Source organism: Copadichromis virginalis, linkage group LG7, assembly GCF_057382275.1.
Source record: "Copadichromis virginalis isolate Kocher_CV1m ecotype Utaka linkage group LG7, C_Virginalis_male_GT1.1, whole genome shotgun sequence".
Lineage (NCBI taxonomy): Eukaryota > Metazoa > Chordata > Actinopteri > Cichliformes > Cichlidae > Copadichromis > Copadichromis virginalis.
The window spans coordinates 47755549-47776563 of record NC_140624.1 but is presented as its reverse complement, the minus strand read 5'-3'; the positions used below and the strand labels follow the sequence as shown (position 1 = coordinate 47776563).

General features: G+C 40.0%; 1 protein-coding gene across 2 annotated transcripts in view; it reads right to left on the bottom strand.

The window, feature by feature from the left end:
* pappaa (pregnancy-associated plasma protein A, pappalysin 1a) overlaps positions 1-21015 on the bottom strand; it is a 104571-nt gene that overhangs the window by 73269 nt on the left and 10287 nt on the right. For both annotated transcript variants that reach the window (XM_085463838.1, XM_085463839.1), the window contains exons 3-7: positions 15283-15428; positions 14671-14964; positions 14136-14328; positions 13776-13897; positions 4246-4747 (exon numbers count right to left, since the gene is read on the bottom strand). In XM_085463838.1, the coding sequence (XP_085319964.1) occupies positions 4246-4747; positions 13776-13897; positions 14136-14328; positions 14671-14964; positions 15283-15428 (1257 nt within the window). The remainder of the gene's footprint in view (positions 1-4245; positions 4748-13775; positions 13898-14135; positions 14329-14670; positions 14965-15282; positions 15429-21015) is intronic.

The following is a 21015-nucleotide window of genomic DNA, read 5'->3' as shown; positions in this document are numbered from 1 at the left end:
AGGGATAAATGTGGCAGATAATATGCAGAACTGTACAGAACCAGAGTTAAATTGCAAAGGGGGCAGTAGCAGCACTGCTACTGGACGACCTCCTTTGAGGAGGAGTGGAACCATCTTCTGCTACCTTCTTTCCTTACATTTGCTTGACCTCCTAATACTGTCCCTCTTTGCCCTCCAATCATGGCCATAATTTACCCCTCAAGTAGTCCTAACTCCCACTTTGCATCTCGTTACTTTGACCAAACAATCCATCATACATGGGTTGATACTTAGGAGGTATGTTCTCTGGCATCTCCTTTGCTCAGTTTGCCTCAACTAATCTGAAGGCCAGTAAGCCTGAAAGTGGAGGGTCAATCATCCGTGTCTGTCAAACCCACTGAAACATACTGCAAGACGATGCAACTGTCTGTGTGGTCAAGAAAAGCATTTCAGCAAATCGACTCAGGTAGTCAAACAGAGCACTTTACGCTGGATTTGTGGCGGACAAAAACATCTGGGTGACCTTCACAATGTCAGAGGTTATGTTTGTTTCGTTATGCTTCGTGACGAGCCAATGGGCCTGCATCAGTATTCCGAACGACGTGTCTAATTTAATGTTTATGCCCTGATCAGTAAAAGAAAGTGAAAACATTATGCCCCTTCATTCTGCCTTTTGGAGGTTGTACAGTATGTTTTTATTTTGTTTGTTTTGTTCCACAGTGTTTCCAAATAAATTGTCCTAAAAGACACACTATTCTTCTTCAGTTGGATGAGCTACAGACTTTTATGGCTAGAACACACATACTTACTTGCTAGATCTTCGCTGACCATTTAACAGAAACAAGATCGCACATGCTCTCACAACAGAAAACAGACAGCCATCGCAACTGACCACCACCAATGGAATGCAACCACAGCTAGTGAAATACACCACAGCAGTAAAACTACCTACAGTACATCAATAATAACTGAAGTGTGCCAAAACCTCAAAATAAATACATTCCTACTGTAGGCAACCTTCCACGGATACTCACACTACAGTGGGGCAAAAAAGTATTTAGTCAGCCACCGATTGTGCAAGTTCCCCCACTTAAAATTATGACAGAGGTCAATAATTTGCACCAGAGGTACACTTCAACTGTGAGAGACAGAATGTGAAAAAAAATCCATGAATTCACATGGTAGGATTTGTAAAGAATTTATTCGTAAATTAGGGTGGAAAATAAGTATTTGGTCACCTCAAACAAGGAAAATCTCTGACTCTCACAGACCTGTAACGTCTTCTGTAAGAAGCTTTTCTGTCCCCCACTCGTTACCTGTATGAATGGCACCAGTTTGAACTCATCATCTGTATAAAAGACACCTGTCCACAGCCTCAAACAGTCAGACTCCAAACTCCGCCATGGCCAAGACCAAAGAGCTTTCTAAGGACACCAGGAAAAGTATTGTAGACCTGCACCAGACTGGGAAGAGTGAATCTACAATAGGCAAGCAGCTTGGTGTGAAAAAATCAACTGTGGGAGCAATCATCAGAAAATGGAAGACATACAAGACCACTGATAATCTCCCTCGATCTGGGGCTCCACGCAAGATCTCATCCCGTGGGGTCAAAATGATCATGAGAACGGTGCGCAAAGATCCCAGAACCACACGGGGGGACCTGGTGAATGACCTGCAGAGAGCTGGGACCAAAGTAACAAAGGTCACCATCAGTAACACACTACAACGGCAGGGAATCAAATCCCGCAGTGCCAGACGTGTTCCGCTGCTGAAGCCAGTGCATGTCCAGGCCCGTCTGAAGTTTGCCAGAGAGCACATGGATGATACAGCAGAGGATTGGGAGAATGTCATGTGGTCAGATGAAACCAAAGTAGAACTTTTTGGTATAAACTCAACTCGTCGTGTTTGGAGGAAGAAGAATACTGAGTTGCATCCCAAGAACACCATACCTACTGTGAAGCATGGGGGTGGAAACATCATGCTATGGGGCTGTTTTTCTGCCAAGGGGACAGGACGACTGATCCGTGTTAAGGACAGAATGAATGGGGCCATGTATCGTGAGATTTTGAGCCAAAACCTCCTTCCATCAGTGAGAACTTTGAAGATGAAACGAGGCTGGGTCTTCCAACATGACAATGATCCAAAACACACCGCCCGGGCAACAAAGGAGTGGCTCCGTAAGAAGCATTTGAAAGTCCTGGAGTGGCCTAGCCAGTCTCCAGACCTCAACCCCATAGAAAATCTGTGGCGGGAGTTGAAAGTCCGTGTTGCTCGGCGACAGCCCCAAAACATCATTGCTCTCGAGAAGATCTGCATGGAGGAATGGGCCAAAATACCAGCTACTGTGTGTGCAAACCTGGTAAAGACCTATAGTAAACGTCTGACCTCTGTTATTGCCAACAAAGGTTATGTTACAAAGTATTGAGTTGTATTTTTGTTATTGACCAAATACTTATTTTCCACCCTGATTTACGAATAAATTCTTTACAAATCCTACCATGTGGATTCATGGATTTTTTTTTCACATTCTGTCTCTCACAGTTGAAGTGTACCTCTGGTGCAAATTACTGACCTCTGTCATCATTTTAAGTGGGGGAACTTGCACAATCGGTGGCTGACTAAATACTTTTTTGCCCCACTGTATACTGGGAAGTTATGTACAGGCACTTTATGGAAGTTAGATATCATCACTGCATCCTGCATAATGTGCGTGCTCACTGTTCTGCCTCTTATCAAGCACTATCCTTCTCATGGGAACCAGACTGACAGCATGATAGTGGGATGGCACAACACACAGCTCTGTCATGTATAGCAACATGTTTTTTTCCTGTGTCAGCACATTCCATAAAAGCAAAGCATTAAATTCTCACCACAGTGTGCAGATAATACCTTCAACAGGCCGTCTATTTGCTTTTTCATGGAATATGGGGGGGAAGCAAATGTGGGCAATAACTGACCTATGACTTATAGGAAACAAATGTTGGGCAACAGATTTGAAACTGCAGAACAAGAGGCGGCTTGCTTATGTTCCTGGGGGCATTAAAAAGGATATCTTGTATTACGAGAACATAGCTAAGTGAATAGTTTCCACAGATAAAAAAAAACAAAACACTTTTTACTGGCATGCCCTGAAAAAACTCCTAATTACATCACACTAAAGGAGGAAGGTATACAGTGACTGCTCAGCAAGTCTCCATTTTTTCTCATAAACAACCGTCTGCAGAAATATTTTTCAGGCTGCTGCAAACTTATTGTACAAGCGGTTTTTTTGAATTGTTTTGTTTGTCTTTCTGCCCACCTGCCAGCAAGCTTGCACAAAACATATGACAAGCTGAAATACATAAAACCTGGTGGACTATGAACAAAAATGGGCAATCTGATGAGTAAAGTAAGGGATTACTATTGCAAAAACGGTAATTAGATTACCGTTACTTCCCGTAGGAACGCTGCGTTACTGCGTTACTAAAACCGTGATTTTTTTTTGCAAGAATGTCTCATGACAGTGACAGTGACGTAAGCAAGTGCGATGTTCTATATCGAGTGCGGGAGAGAGTATGAGCGTGCAGCGTTTAAAGCGTGGAAGTACTGACCTTACTTTAAGTTTGATTCCATAAAAAGTGACAAAAACATTAGCGTCCTTTGTGTGTGGGAAGAAAACTTCTTGTTACAGCGAAACCCCCCTAAACTTCCAAGCAAGCACTGAGTGGGATACGACAGAGAAACTCGCGGATTCTTCAACTGACCGCGGCACACCTGCACCAGCGTAAACCTCCGCCTACCCCACTCCTGCTTTACAGGTGAAAATAGTGCAACAGGACCGCTAGTCTTTGACTTTAATTATTTTCTGCTGTGTTTTACTTGCATCTATTTGAAAGAGTGAGTGTAAACACAAAATTTTTTTTTGCTTGATGCATGAAGTTAAAAGATTACAACTAATAAAACAAGTTTTAAAAAGGGACTTTTCCTCAATTTACAACCTCTTCAGGTTGTAAATTGTGTTTTTAAAAAGTAACTAAGTAACTAAGTAATTAATTACTTTTGAAAGTAAGTAATCAGTAAAGTAACGGGATTACTTTTTTGGGGAAGTAATCAGTAATTAGTTACTGATTACTTTTTTTAAGTAACTTGACCAACACTGACTATGAACAGGCCAAGTCAGAAATATTTCACTCAGAAATGTTTGTGTGATCCTGACAGGCTTTGAGTGGCGATTTACGTGGAGGTTTGGGCACTCATAGAAAAATATTCACCTACCAGGTCACTCACCTATCTGTATATCGGTGGGTAGGTTCATTCAGCAGCAGACCGTTGGGGGCATGTGTGAAGGATGGCTGACGCAACAGGCGGTAGCGTAAAGGCTGGCAATGGTTGCAGAGTTTATAGTCTGGCTTGGATGTCAAGAGAGTGGCGTCGATCTCCAGATGATGCTCCATAGTGTAGAACTGTACCCCATACACCTCTTCCTCAATGTCCAGCTTCATAGTGAGCGGGGTATCACAGAAAACATTGCTGGGACCCAGTGAAATGTTGTTTCCACTGACGGTCAGCAGCAAGATGTTATGGATCGCAGGCAGCGCTGTTTCCTCGCGGCTAAGAAATGTAACCCACACAGTCAAGGAGTCAGGTACCAGTGGGTAGGCGAACTCTAGCTGAAGCATGCAGCCCTGTAAAGGGCACTCTGGCAGGCCAACGATGTCTTGCTCGGTTGCTGAATGAGGGCTCCAGGTACGCACACTTGGTTCACAAGCCTGCTCCACATCAGGAGGGCCTATGGGATGAAATTACAAAGCAGTCACACACACACACACACACACACACACACACACACACACACACACACACACACGTAGGCAACACAAAAACTTTAAATAATTCACAAGCTTATGTTGACCATTTTAGATACAGCTATGGGTGATTATTAAACACTCATGCAGACACATAATGATGAATTCAAATACACTATTGTACAGAACTATTTTAAGATAACCGAACAGGTAAATTTAAACTAAATATTAAAAAAGATTGCTGACAGATTTTTATTTTTTATTTTTTTTAATTGCATCAACAATCTTTTTGGTGTATCTGCAGTGCTTGCAACATCAAGGTTGAGGTGAAACTGAGAGTTCATTGTGAGTCCATCTGCAGAGGAAAGGCAGAGCTGAGGTGTGTACCTTCTGAGAGGGGCCCTGTGCAGGGTTCTCACTTCAGCGCAGTCATTACAACCTCTAACAGTCACACTCCAGCCATATTTGGAGTCCACACACAGCTAACTTGGATTATCCCAAGTGACGTACACTAACATTCATCAAGCACTTTTAGAAGCCAGCAAGCGGCAGACACTATGTTCTCCCTCAATTTCCTTTTGTGCATTTCCAAGCTGGCAACCAAAGAAGCCATTTGCTAACCTCATTTCTGGGCACCATGCAAAATTCCAGTGTTTAATCAAGTGAAGACTGAATATGGTTTCCAAGCCACATTATCTCAACACATTTATTATTGTACTGTAAGTGTGTGTGTGTGGCCAGTGTGGAGGTGAATTAAAGAAAAGAGAAAGAGAGTAAGAAATAGAGAAGAGAGGGAGAAAAGCGGGAGGCTGGAAGAGAATGAACTAAGGTACTCCAAGAGGTTGGCTTTGCTCGGCTCATGTAATCCCGGCTTTCTGGGTAAATTTTCATTGAGTTTGCAAGGAAAGGAGCTGTAGCCACTGAAAATATTTTGTAATGTCAGCTGTTATGGTGGGCCCCACTCCTGCTCTGGCACAGGAATTATGTGGTTGAAGATTTAAGAGGAGAAAGAGTAGAGGTGCCATTGTGTAACCCAAGGCAGTATAAACTGTTTTTTGTTTTGTTTTTAAAGTTGATTGGCAGTACCCTTGTTTGTTTTGGGGTTTTAAAAATGAATTTAATGTAGCTTTATATGCAAATGACGTTTCCACATTCAAATTTTACACATTCCAAGAAATTGGTGCCATTTGGATTCTTGTAACAAGGTTTTGTTTTGGGTAAAATGGGTTAGTGCTTGTTATTTTTTGTTTTCGCTGCAGTTTTTGTTCCCCTTCTGTTAAAAATTTGAATTTGTCACATCCCTTTTTACAACCCCAACTCTGAAAGAAGGAATGGGATAATTTGCAAGAAAATTTGTGTAAAAAATATTTGTGCTATTCACAGTAGTAGATACAAAACATGTCAAATGTTTAGACAGAAAAATACCACCACCCCTCATTATGAATTTAACGGCAGCAGCACATCGCAAATAAGTAGAGACAGTGTTTACCACCATTTCTTTTATTTAACAGGAGCGCATAAACATGTGGGAGCTGGGGAGACTTTTAGGAGACAAATGTTGTTCTTGGCTGTTCTTGTCTCAGTCCTGGGTCATTTTTATCATATTTTGTTTGGTGACACATTGGTTTAGCATTGTCTTGCTGAAAGAAGTCGTGATCTGAATGACAACATTTTTTACGAAACCTATATATACCTTTCAGCACTGATGGGGCCTTTCCATATGTCCAAAGTCACTAAATACAAGCTCATACCTTCAGAGATGGTGGCTTTTGAACTGAGCAGTGGTAACAAGCGAGATGGTCTCTCAACTCTTCAGTCAAATTTCAATTTGTTTGACCACAAAACAATTTTCCACTTTGACCCAGAGAAGAAAGTAGCATTTCTGGATCATGTTCACACATGGCGTCTTCTTTGCATCATAGTGCTTTAATCCCAGTTCCAGTTAGCACAGCAAACTGTGTTCACAGATAAGGATTTGTGGACCTGTTCCTGAGCGATTCTGTGACTTCAATGATAGAATGATGTCTGTTTTTTAATGCAGTCCTGCTTATTGCCACCAGGCCTGGGGGCATCCAATATTTGATTTCTAGTCTTGTCCAAAGGCGTACTAAGATTTCTCCAGATTATCAAGTTTTTATTATGAGATTATGTACTCTAGATGATGAGCTATCCATAGACCTCACAGTTTAAATTGAGGATTATTATTTTGAAATTGTCATATAATTTGTAACTGCAGTTTTTGTGCAGATTAGTGAACCTCTGCTCATCTTCACCTCTAAGAAGCTCTGGCATTCTAACATGCTCTTATTATACCCAATAATGTCACTGAGGTGTTGCCAATTAACCTAATTTGCTGTTCCTCCAGCTGTTTCTTTTTAGTGCCACTTACTTTTCCAATCTTTTGTTACCCCATCATCAAATTAAAAATGAGCTTTGAAAGTTGCTGCATTCTGTTTTTATTTACATTTTACACAAAGTCCCAGCTTCTTGAGATTTGGGGTGATGGAAGTTCCCTGATTGTTCTCATTAAGAAATGACTCATGAAGTAGCATACTTTCAGTTGAAATGCAAGGCCTTCCCCGAAAAAGACATGTGGATGTGAGCATATGCTGCTCTAAAAGCTGTTTACTGTGTGCAGAACTGATGAACTGATGATTATAACTTTGGCATAGGTATGAATGTCTGTTGTCTCTGTGTAACCCCTCTGGCAGAACCTTGTCTTTGACCCAATGGCAGCTGGCAGCCAAATATTTTTCAGTAATTGTTGAGCTAGGTTAAACTTTTTTGCTGGACAACCCTGCATATTTCCTCCATTTGTGTTACTCCAATACTTCTTTTTTTGTTGTTGTCTGGTTGATATGAGGAGAGATTTATATTTTTTACCAAATGTATTTTTTGTTTCTTTCTGCTAATCAAGCAAATCCTTCGTTTGGAGGTTTATGCTTAACTTTAAGAGTATTACACTCTGTGAGGCTTGCTTTTTGCCACATTTAAACTTTATTTAATAACTGTCTGTTAAATGCATCCTAAAGGCTCCTTGTCAACAAAAATGGAATTCCTGACTCGGCAATGACACTGGCCAGAAAACTGCGGCTGAAACATTTTGCTCTTTTCAAGTCAAGACAATTAATACTGGCTGTAATCGGTGAAGTACAACTCTAGGATAGATGTTGGTTACAATCATACTGATCCAGAAAAAGTCCATAGAGCTGGATGAATAAACAGACAGGGATATGTCCGGGCATGCACACTTTATGCTTTCTAAGAAGTGTCTGGCTCTGGCTTTCACTATCGATGACTCACTGTCACACTGCTACACACTTCCTCACTTAGAAGGCAGACGTCAACCCGCCCCCCCCTCCAATGCTTTTGCCCTGACACATACAAACAGAGAGACACTTTGCAGACACACAGACTCACTTATACAGGCAATGGGCACTCTTGTCTTGAAAATATATATCAAATCAGGTAGCATTTACAAGCCTTTTTTTAAATTTTAAGTTATTTTGGTGCACAGTGAAGGAGCTAATAACTCAAATAGTTATACCATAAGAAAATGTTACAAAATTTACAAGGGACTTTATGCTCTCTGTACACTAAAGTCACTGTAAATTTGGGGTGAATGTGTTAGAATTAAATAGATTTTTTTTAGCTGAAGCAGCAAATGTGTCCTTTGATTGTGACAGAATGACCAATGCGCTGTGTTTGATCCTGGCAGGATGGATGACAATAATCTCATCCTTTGATATATTGTTTTGTGCTCTGTAGTGTCAATTTGACAGCAGTAATGAAAGACAAGTGATAAATTACATGTGCAGAAGCTATCAAAGTGTCAAGAAAGACTACCAATATCATCAGCTCTGTTCACTTCATTCCTCTCGTTTAATTCCCAATGAATCCATCCATTTATCAAACCATCCATTTCAGATGTACTTATTCCATCCAACTGTTTTCTTCCGTTTATCTAAATCAGGGGTGCTGGAGGGGCTGGAGCCTCTCCCGGGTGCCATAAGGCAGGATAAGGGGTCCTGAACAGGCCGCCAGTCTGTCACAGGGCTAACACAAAGAGACAGACAACCATTCATGCTCTCATTCACACCTAAAATTTAGCATCTCAAATTAACCTAATGAGCGTGTATATAGAGTGTGGGAGGAAGCCAAAGTACCCAGAGAGACACCAAACGGGCACAGGGAGATCATGCAAACTCCACGACAAAAGGCCCGACACTTGGCCGGTGGACTCAGGCCCAGGACCTTCTTGCTGTGAGGTGGCAGTGCTAATCACCATTCTGCTTGCTGTTTTTCTTTGTTTGTTTGTTTGTTGTTGTATTGTTGTTTGAGCCTAATGCAAAATAGCAGTCTATGCTTATACTGTCAGGCAGACAAATCTTTAAAAACTCTTTTAGTGAGGTGTCTGCAATCTCTGATTTTTCACAGATGCTTGCTGTTTAGTTTAAAGGATTAAATCCATAGATATTTAGAGAAAATAATGTTTGTGCTACAGATTGCAAGTGAAACACTGCAAAGTAAAGCAAAATACAGTTGTCAAACATACACATCCTGAACCTTTTCGCTTGCATCGTGCAGTACTGTTTTCAATCAGTCCTCCTTCACTCATGTCACCAACCACATGCAATTCTCTTAACTATCTTGGGTGGTTTCGATCCCACCCAATCTCTCTTACCCACTCCTGGAATCCATATCCATGTGTTTTTGCCCCCCCCCCCCCCCCGCCCCCCATCCCCCATTATTGCTTTTTTACTTCAGCCAAATTTCTCCAGGGCTTAGAGTAGTAAAGATTTATGAGAAGCATTCTGGCTCACCCTGGCCATGCTAGTGTTTCCCAGTCAAGTAGTATAAGGAGGAAGACATTGAAGAACAGGTGCCATGTATGTTTGCATTCACGTCAATGCGCCCATCTTCCAAAACAGGAATTTTTGCCAGTAATCTAACTATAATAATCTTAAAGCAAGTAATTTAATGTCTAGCATTCTAATGACAGAACGTGACTACTGATCACATTTGCAACATTATAGAGGGACAGCAGCTGCAGTATTCTGTGTATCCAGTGAGAAGCTGGCCCGAGCAGAGTTAAGAGAGAACCAAACAAAGACCCTTTCCAAGAGGGAAAAAACAGTTTAAACACACATCATATTAGACAAGCCCAGACTTGCCTCTGGTTCACACACTATAACCAGTGTAAAGGCAAGGTTCAGCAGCTGCTGTTCAGCATCCACACATACTGACACATGATTCAGAATTTTAATCATCTTTGATTAGGATTCATTTCTAGCCTTGTGTTGTGGTTTGACTGTTACCGCAGGTATGACTTTATTATTTATATTTATTGTCACTGATGTGTACGTGAATGTAAAAGTTGAATTTATTTATTTTTATATAAGAGTCTGCTGTATAAACACTCAGCAGGTGCTTTATAAGGTACACCCTATGGACCTAACAAAGGTACATGGGATGTACACATCCTATTGCTGCACCTGTTGGATTGACATCTGGTGACTGTGGTGGTCATTTCAGTACACTGAACTCCTTGTGATGTTCAAGAAACCAGTTTGAGATGATTTGGTCTTTGTGACATTATGCACTGTCCTGTTGGAAGCAACCATCAGAGGATGGGTGCACTGTGGTCATAAAGGGATGGATATGGCCAGCAACAATATTTAGGTGAACTGTGGGATTTAAAAAATTTTTAGTTGATGAGCAAAGTGTGTCAACAAAATATCTCCCAGACCATTACACCAACAGTAGCACCCTGAACTGGATGGATCTATGCTTTCATGTTGTTTATGCCAACATCCAAATATCACAGCAGAAATTCAGACTCATCAGATCAGGGGATGTTTATTCAATTTTCTGTTGTCCAATTTTGGTGAGCCTGTGCAAACTATAGTAGATTCAGTTTCCTGTTCTTACCTGATAAGCACAGCACCTAGTGTGGTCCTCTGCTGCTGTAGCCCATCTGCTTCAAGGTTTGACATGTTATGCATTCCAGAGACGCTTCTCTGCATACCTTCTTTGTATTATGTGGTTTTCTGAGGGGCTGTTGCCTTCCTATGTGCTCAAAGGACTTTGACCTCTGCCATTTTTGTTACTCACTGGTTATTTTCATTTTTTCAGCTCATTCTGTGTAAACCCTAGAAATGGCTGTGCAGGAAAATCCAAGTAGATCAGCAGTTTCTAAATTTCCTTTTTTTTAAATGAAGGATTATATAATTTATGCATAGTTATTTCATGAATATGTGCATTCCTGTCATTTAGTAGGTTAGGAGTTAAGCTCATATTTAAATAACTCTGCTTAAATAAACGTTTGTTGTAAAATGTAAATCCTAGTAATTCTATATATTTGATCACATCAATAACATTTTTGTGAAATTAAATTTAAAATTGAATTTGAAAAAATTCAGTATTAAACAGTGCTTATAGTGCTTCATATGAGAGATAAATAAACATATATTCAATTTAAACTAAAATAAAGCACAGTAGAGACAAGTATAGATCCAAAGAAAACCTGTCCAAAACAATCAAAACCTTGCCAGCCTCTTAAATTGTAAGGCCTAATAATGACTGGATAATAGATCTCGGTCACAGAAGCTGCAGGGTTGCCCGTCCCTGTTATGGATTCTGGGCTGGTTCTGCACAACCTTATTAGTAATTATGGTTTTTCCCAGTTGCTAAGATCCTTTTTTCTGAAACCGTCCCCTCTTTTCTGAAAACTGTAAACACAAAACCCAATTTTCAAACAACATTAACAAAACCTCTGACTCTACTGGCAAAAACCAAACAATCACATCAAAACAATTTTATCTGTGCCCAAAACCGCACAAAGTTTTCAGATGACAGAAAAGTCAAAAAAATAATAACACTACAGAGCATTCCTTAAACACTACAGCAAAAACAAAAAGATGAGACATTTTTTGTGAGTAAATTATAGGCATGTAAATCTCATACTATACGTTTCAGGCTGTCCATTGTATGTACACAAACATGGTCATTCCCAATTGCCAAGTTTTCATCTGACATTGTTGTTCTCGATCTCCCATTTCCTCCTTTGCGCCTCACATTGTTTCGATTTATTGTTGGTATCAACCGTCAGCTCATTCTTGCTGGCTGCGCACTCTGTGCTGGCATTTGTTGGTTAACATCAGCAACAAGCCATTGTGTTTAAGAAGACATCTGTTTTGCAGTTGTGTTTAACATCTGCCTCCTGTAGTTAGGATTATACATCACAAGTGAATAACTGTTCGAAATGTGTTTTAGTGAGTGTGAATATGTTTAGAGATTTGCAATGAGAGCGAATGAGATCCTGCAAATTGCGCTTAACTAAGCGAAAACTAATTAAGCCAAACAGTCCAAATTGGTAAATGGACTGTGCTCACATAGCGCTTTTCTACTTTGAGCATTTAAAGCACTTTCTTACAAGAAGGCTCATTCACCTATCCACACACACACACACTTTTTTCTGTGCCCAACCAGTTTTAACCAAATGTTCACACACTCACACTTTGATGCATTGCAGGCAACTCGAGGTTCAGTATCTTGCCCAAGAGTGCTTTGACAACCAGACTAAAGGGGCCATGTTTTTATTTTATTCTGTTTTGTGTAGACAAGTTGGCAAAATATAACTTTCTAAGATAAAGTCAATAACACTACAAAACATTATTATTACTATTATTATTATTACTATAGTTATTTTTAGGGGTGCTATGATGAAATTTAGAGATGCCTGAGCACCCATGAAAAGGTTTAAACGCCCTTGTGAGTGAGTCATTGCAACATCTTGATTTCTTTTCTTTTTCAGCCGTTCTGTAGTACATTTGCTGGAGCGCTCTTGCTCTTTGTTCTGTTGCATGACCCTGTTCCAGCCAAGCTTTGGCAATAAGACAGATGGCCTGACTCTAGAATAATTCATGGTCATGGTCAATAATTACAAGGCCCCCAAGTCCTTTGGCTGGACAAATCATCTCCCTTACACCGCCATGCTTCACAGCTGGTGTAAGGTGTTTGTTCTGATATTCTATGTTTGTTTTTTATTAAACTTGTTGCTCTGCTTTATGGCCAAATGCCTCCACTTTGGTCTCATCTGCCCAATGGACATTGTGCCTAAGAGTCTAATTGTGCTGTTGTGAGTTTTACATTTAAGATGCTGACTGAGGTCTGTGGATGTACCTCTTGGGTTTTATTGCAGTTTCTCTAATCATTACACTGTCTTCAACAAGCAGTTGATAAGGTGCACCTGACAAAGTGGTCGCTGAGTGTTTATATTATTTCAAATGTTTATTGCACTTTTAGCTGCACTTAGTTACATGCATGCATAATATCCAAAGTATGTTTGATGCTGCCACTGCCAGGACAACAGTGAGATCAGAGGTACACAGATGGGACAGCAACTATTTTTAAATCTTAAATACTTCATCTCTACTGCCTTATTTATGTCCCAGTCCAATTCCTCTTCTTTCAATTCAGCACCAGGGCAAGACTAGAAAAGGGAAAGACAAGGCTCCTCTCAGTAGAGCGTTAGGGCTAACATGTGATCTTTGACCTTGGTTTTGGGCCTGAACCTGCATATGGGAATTGTGGTACCATACAGCACCATCCATTGGGAAACGACCTCCTTGATCCTTCCATGTTGTCCCACGGCCCAAGTGTTATGAATCCAGTGAGTCATTTGCATAGTTTAGGGTTGAGTCAGTCACCAAAGGTTTGTGCATGTTGGGGTACTGACTCACACAAATTAAACAAACAAACAAGCAACAAAAAGTTACCTCAAATTGTGTTATGGTACTGTAAACTGTGGATGTGGTGTGGTTTTTATATGAAAAATTGCTTTTAGAAGAAAGAGGTCAAAAAATCAAGAAAGTGACAGATGTCTGAATGACATCAAAGATGTGTTTCTTTGATGTAACAAAGATGTGTTACACTTCCACAGCAAAAGCCAGACTAGACTGGGAAAATTCAGTGTCAAAAAGAAGTCAAGTATAAAGTACTGTACTGTACCTTCAGCCTCTCGAGGGGACCAGTGACCAGATGGATCACATGGTCGTGGAGAAGACGAGTTTGATGCATACTGTAGTAGGACTCTCCCTTCAGTGCATTTGTCACACACTGATCCCACTTCTCTAGGAAACCAACAGGCAGTACAGCAACCAACTTAGATACATACCAAATACACGTCATTTATACGCAATAAACAAACACAAGAAGTGACAAGACAATTGTAACAATGTTAAGCTTATTAAGCCCTTTAGATTTGGACTCACTTTCAAGTATGTAACTGTGTAAACAAGATATTTAGTATTAAATTCCCATCACAATACATGGATGTATCAGAACTATAACATATCTAGTTCATCTCACCTGTCATAAAACTGTCCGGAAATTGGTGGAAACCATTCCAGGGTGATGGAATTATGATGCTGCTCAACCACCTGAGGAGCCATTGGCACCAGAGGAGGTTTGGAAGCAGGCTGCCAGGTCTGATAGATGAGGTCCAGGTAGCAGTGCATCCTAGCCACCTGGTTCATTGTGAAAGAGTCTGTACAAGCATCATCTGCAGAAAAAAGAGGTAGTTAATCAGTGTGAGGATACAATTTGAGATTGATCATCGTGCAGGTCCATTTTCTATGAAGAGAACAAGCTACTTTAACAAGCTACAAGATAATTTATGAGCATTTTCCCTTTAAATAACTTTTTAAAATTCTTTAGCACATTATGAGTGCCATGAAAGATTCGCTAATGCTGAGATTCCCTAATACTTTTTACACACACTATGCACACAGACTCAAAAAGTTCTCTGGGACAATTTCTATACATTAGCTGTGACACACAAAAAGGGTAACTATAAAGTTTTCCTCTGGTAAGTAGCTCAACACATGCAGAGGCCCAGTCTCACCTGCATAACTCATGTAATTGTTAAACGGTGTATGCGTGAAATGACGGATGCCACAAGTATCATTGCCTGGTTCAGGATCGCTGCAGCCTTTGTATTTGGAAGTGGGTTTGGTGTCTGCACACAAGTCCCCAGTCTCCATTGAGGGCTCAGTCTCCAAGCACGCATCATTGCATGATTCAGTCTCGGACACACCTCGAAACACGTGGTAAAGGCCGAGGCTATGACCAATCTCATGGACCATTGTGTCAGTGTGACCAAATGTGCCGTAGAAGGAAGGATTCAGCACAATTCCACCTGGAAAAACACAGTGAAAGAAGTCACTCGCACTCAATCACACACCACACAAATGCCTTTTCCTAATGTAGTGTAAAGTAATTGTGGCACAGGGGTATGATTCAGACAATACATTATTCATGGGCCTCCTCAGCTTCATTATCACCTTCTTCCCTGTTAGAGCTGTGATGAAGACAGAAACTGCTTGGGGCTTGAACTGTAATTACTCCAAATCAACAATCTGGGCTGCCAAAGAAGTTGAAGGTGATGTGTGCCTGTACTTATGTAACTGCATGTGAGTTTGCATGCATGCATTTATTTATGCGCTTTGTCTTTTACCCAAGTGTGTGAGGGCTTCTTTGTCCCAGGGCCATGTGGCAACCCCTGCCAGATCTTCATCAGAAGAATTGGCAAAGAAAACATTCAGGTGAGTTGAGCCATCCAACTGCAAAATCTCTTTGATCTCTTTCATATCCAAATAGGCTCTGTGGGAAAAAAAACCCAAAACAACACAAACACAGTATTTCACATTAAGTTAATGGCTTAACAATTAAGACAGTCATTTCCAGATTTCACCAAGTCCAAAAAAAAAGAAAAAAGAAAAGAAAAAACACTGTTCCTAGCCAAAAGAGCTTATGCAGTGTCATCATTCACGAAACCAGAACTCAGATTTAGGTCCCTAATAAACTAAAATATTTATTTAATGTGCTGGCAGTTGCAAGGACCTTGAAACCAAAAGAATGAAGTTCCAAGAAGAATAAATGATCTTGTTGAAGCCAGCTAGTGTTTTAAACCATGTGTACAAATTAATAAGGACGTAATAAAATGCATCTTCTTCAGCTGGTTAGGGGTGAAGAATGTTTTCCTTCCTCCATCCAAAATGAATGTTGACTACAAACTATCTGGCACTGCCAACAAGTACTTACATAACAATAAAATTATGTTTTACTTTCTTTCACCAGCGACTGTACACCAGGAGAGGGTTGTGATGTTTTTAAATATAATTATATTATTATAATCACTGTAAATCAAGTTGCCATCAGTCTGATTTACACTGAACTAATTTCAGGCTTTAAGGCTCATTTACATTTTTGTGCTGGAAGGGAGAGTACAGACCATGTTGTTGACGTTATCATTTAGAAAGTACAATAAACCGTATAATAATCCCAAATGTGCAATTATTGACAGAGTTTGACTGGAACTACAGTGCATGCTAAGAGTCACTATGATGTTTTTCTTTTTGTGTGCATGACAGTGTTTTATGTTGAAGGACGAATCAAGTAATAGCCAGTTCTGAAATGGTTCTGGCACCTTATAATTTCAACATACAAGCCACATATACTTTACTGCTGAAAGTCAAATTAGACACTTGATATTGTTTCAGTTCTTTGAGGTTTGTGGACATTTGTTTACTCACAGCTCTACTAAGATCCCGCCACAACATTTCTGTTGGGTTGAAGTCTAGACTTTGACTGGGTCTTTGAAACAGCTTCTTGAGATCATTGTCCCATAATTTCCGAATTCAGCCAAACTTGATCCTTTAGACACATGACCTTAAAAGGGTCTGACTGAGTTAATGGCTGCAAGGTCCCGTGACTGCAAAACAAGCCTAAATTATTACCCCTCCACCACCGTGCTTGACAATTGGTGCGAGTTGTTTGTGCTGATGTGTTCTGTTTATTTTTTGTGGCACTTTGCCTAATGGCCAAAACATTTCCACTTTGGGTTCATCTGTCTTGTGGGTTGATGAAACTTGGCAAACTTAAGCTGTGCTATCTCATTCCTTTTGTAGAGAAGAGGTTTTCCTGTGTCGACCCTTCCAACCAAGCCATACTTGTTAAGCCTTTCTATCAGGAAGGTTTTACCATGTTAACTGAGGCCTGTAGAGTCTGAGATGTAGCTCTTGTTTTCTTTTTTTTGTATTTTGGCTTGTTTGTGGGACTTCTTGACTCTTCCTGAGATGTGATAGCCCAGGCCACCAGACCTCCAAAACTCCTGTTTTTATTATTTGATTAGTAGCAATTGGCTTCTACCCTTTTAGTTCTTACAGAATCTTGTGGGTGTGCTTGGTTTTTCAAAAAATTACTGGGTCCTGGGAAAACTTTTTTCCTTTTTTTCCCACATGATTGCACTCCAAAGTTGTAAATATATATGTATATTGTGATAAATATTTGAAATATGAAAGCCTTTTTCTTTGAATGTCTATAAATACCAACATTTTTATACAATGCATGAGAAAATTTTACTCTACCCTTTTGTATTAAGAAAAAATATTATAATTTATATGATGGATTCTTAGCATGCTCATAGAATGAAATAATGTCCTACAACAAGATGTTCTATTCACTGCATCATGAGTTTTCTACCGAGAATCTGAGACCAGTCTGACTTTATGTCAGCCTGACATTTGAATGAATTGTTTAGGTATTCCGATGTCTCCCTTCTCAAGGCATAATCTTCTGTCTCAGGCTCTCTGAGCATTAACGGCAGTACAAATGAGTGCAATCACTCAACACAATGAGATATCTTTCCAGCAGTGAAACTGTCATTCATTTTATGAACACATCAAGCACAGTTTTCTCTATGAGCCTGGCTGGTGGTCCTGGCAAACAGCATCAACAAGCTCAGTCATCTCTTGGAAGAGTCAGTAATTTGTTGCATATGCTGAAATGATAGTTTATTCTTTCCCTTTGGCTTAGGGAGACTTTTGAAATAGATATTCAGTGGATGTATAAACAAGAGTTTATCAGAAACAAAACAAGACCCAAGTCATACTATGGCAAATTAGGTCTGTAGATGTTTTGACCCATTTTGTGTGACCCTTTTGCCTGCCTTTTATTTTGTGCTCACATTTTGCATGTCCTCATAAGATTAAGTGAACTGAGGCTAAACCTGACTCTCCTCCAGTAAATAAAAATAAATTGATTTCATTCACTGTTCTTCTTCTGTGGTCACTTGTAGAGGGCAAAAGGCAAAATGCACCCTGGAGACCCGGCTGCTAGTCAATCACATGATTAGCTCAGGAAGACATATCCACACCTACAACCACTTTAAACTTTGGATTGTGGGAGGACAGCCACATAGGCAAACTCCTCAGAGAAAGGAGAAACAAAACAGGAGGTCCAAATTTAAATGCTATTCACTTTGCTTTAATTCAGTGTCATTTTAATCATAGACTTCCCTGAGCACGTTGGATTTTATTAACTTAGTACATGAAAAGTGTAAATTGTTTTTAAAATTTGTTGAATCGATTCCAGCACCAACTTTTCGTGCATGCAAATCAATTTGTAAAAGTTTTTTTTTTCACTACATTTCATATTACATTTGTCCCACTTAAGGGAACTGAGGTAAATATATAGATAAAAGGAAAATCTTCAAAGACTCATACCTTTGTGAAGTGTAATCCTGGACTGAGCTATTTATATTTACTCTCCCACTCAATACATGAAATGGGTGAGTATGTTTTGAATTGCTATGAAGTAAGGTGGTGCATAGTTCCACTGAATGCATGCACCTGATTTGATTACTTTACTATGCCAGCTGAAGTAAGTCACCAGAGGTTATCACAAACAAGTGTCACAAACTACAGCTGTTTAATTAAGTGAATGATCCTGTAATCATTTAAAAGTGGAGATGTCAGATTTGATATCTTCATGTTTCAGATGAATTACAGTGTTTTGTTTGGTTGCACCAATAGGCGTAGCTGCATGGGCATTTTAGCATTAGAAAAAATATGTCTTTGCATGCTGTTTTTCCTATTTATGGTATCAGGTACTTTAAATTGTAATTCAGAATCAGAATCAGAATACTTTATTGATCCCTGGGGGAAATTATTTAATTGTCGTGTGTTGCATCTGTGTGTGTGTTTTGAAACAGGGTCTTTTTCCTATCTTCTAGAGATCTTCTGAGTTAGACATCTTATGCAACTCGGTGCATTTTAGCATGTAGACATGGTCAAGACGACCTGCTGAAGTTCAGTCAGAATGGGGAAGAGAGGTGATTTACAAGACTTTTGGACGCCAGATGAGCTGGTCTGAGTATTTCACAAGCTGCTGATCTACTGGGATTTTCCCATACAACCATCTGTAGTTTTCACAGAAAATGATCGGAAAAAGAGAAAATATCTTCAGTGAAAATGCCTTGTTGAGTCCAGGGGTCAGGGGAAAATGGCCAGGCTGCTTGAAACCAACAGAAAGAAAACAATAACTCAAATCGTCACTGGATTGAACTACTGGATGTAGAAGACCGTTTCTGAGAGCACAGCACATGGAACTTTGAAGTAGATGAGCTACAGCAGCAGAAGACCACACTTGTTAGCTAAGAACAGGAAGGTGAAGCTACAACTAACACTGGCTAACTAACACTGACAATAGAAGATTTGTAAAATATTTCTGTCACCAGATCTCAATCCAATAGAAAACTTTTGACCTGTGATGGAACGTCTGTATAAAATATTTAAATGTATGCCTCATAGCATATGTTCTTGTAGCCTAAAAACAGTATTTTAAAAGTCAGTAACACTGTTGTTTGGCAGTGTTTTGGAAGAATTTTGACCAGTGAGATAATTTATTTTTCCCCACAGGAGTAACCCTACTAAAGTTACCACCAATGCACATTTTATATGCAGCTACACAAAGTGCCTCATAAAATCAAGTTTTGCTGGACAAATCTGCTTCTACCTGAAGTCGCAAGTCAAATAAGGGCTGCTTAGTGAAGATTCAGTGCTCCCCTAAAACAGACGTTTTCAATAAAAGGTTTAGTGTACTACATGCTTTCGTCAAGCCTATGCAAGAGCAACAGAGGGCATTCGCAGGGGCCAGGTCTAAGGAGATAGACAGAGAGAGAGAAAACAGATCATATAAGGTCCCTCTTTCTAATAATTTCAGGAATTTCATTATTTCCTCAGAAAATATTTGTCCAGAGTTTTTGGACATGCATGTTGGGAGAAAGGGGTCACGCGGTTTTTGATGCTGAAATGAATGAGTCAGCATCAGCAATGAATAAGGGGAGAAATTCTCTATTTAATTTACTAATCACAATTTCATTTTTTTAACAGCCTTGGCCCTTAACACTTTAGTGTGCAAGAGAGAATCAAAGCGAGACTCAGTTTTACTGTAGTCAGCTGACAAAAGCTGAACATACAAAAAGCTTTTGTATGTCTGTATGTGCATGTGTGCATGTTTCTGATTTCACACAGTGTTGACTATGTTGTCGTGGATGTTTTACATTTTCGTTTGCTGCCGTTACAGGAACTCAGTCCCCAATGACACTATCATAGGGATGTAACCAGAACTGCTCTGAGAATTGAACTATCTATCTTACTCAAACCTCCCTGCAAATTACCCTTTACCTCACTTTACACCAACCGCCCAATGTTCTCTCTCATAGACCCCTCAACTATTTCCCCATCCACTAACCCATGTTTCCCACTCTTGCCTCTTATCATGTTTTTTCAGCTTAGATGAGCCACTTGGGAGAGACAGGATTTTCCATGCATTTAACCACACTACTTTTGTCCTGGGAAAACAAGTTTCAAAGACTTACAAAGAGAGAGAAGGAGAGAAAAAAAAACGAGGGAGGGAAAGTGCAAAAGGTAAGGCGAGTGAAGAAAATTGATCCTAACTATAATGAAGCGTCACTGCAGGGCATCTCTGCTGGGGAAATTCAGGGGTCCATGAGGCAGCTCAAACTGTCGTGTTAATGCTTTTATATCTGATACATATTAAATGGGGGATTATGACTTCATCCATTTACATCCATATATAATTCATATAAAGCCATAAATTCGCCTCGTATACATGTGTCTAGGGCAGCTAAGTGTGAAAGCTGGGGCACGCTGGCATGGCAATGACAGTCTCATAGCCAAGAACACTTTTGAAATTAGAGGGGGCCCTCAGCTCCCCTGTCATCAAGTCGGTCAACACCACAGCCCCATCATTCATCTCTGTCTTTATTACTATACTTAGGCTCTCTTCTTTAACCTTCCAGCTTAGTCCTCGGAATATTTCTCCCTTCAAGGAAGACACATGCATAAGAAATGTTGCTGAGTTTTGTTTTTTTTAAATCATTGTT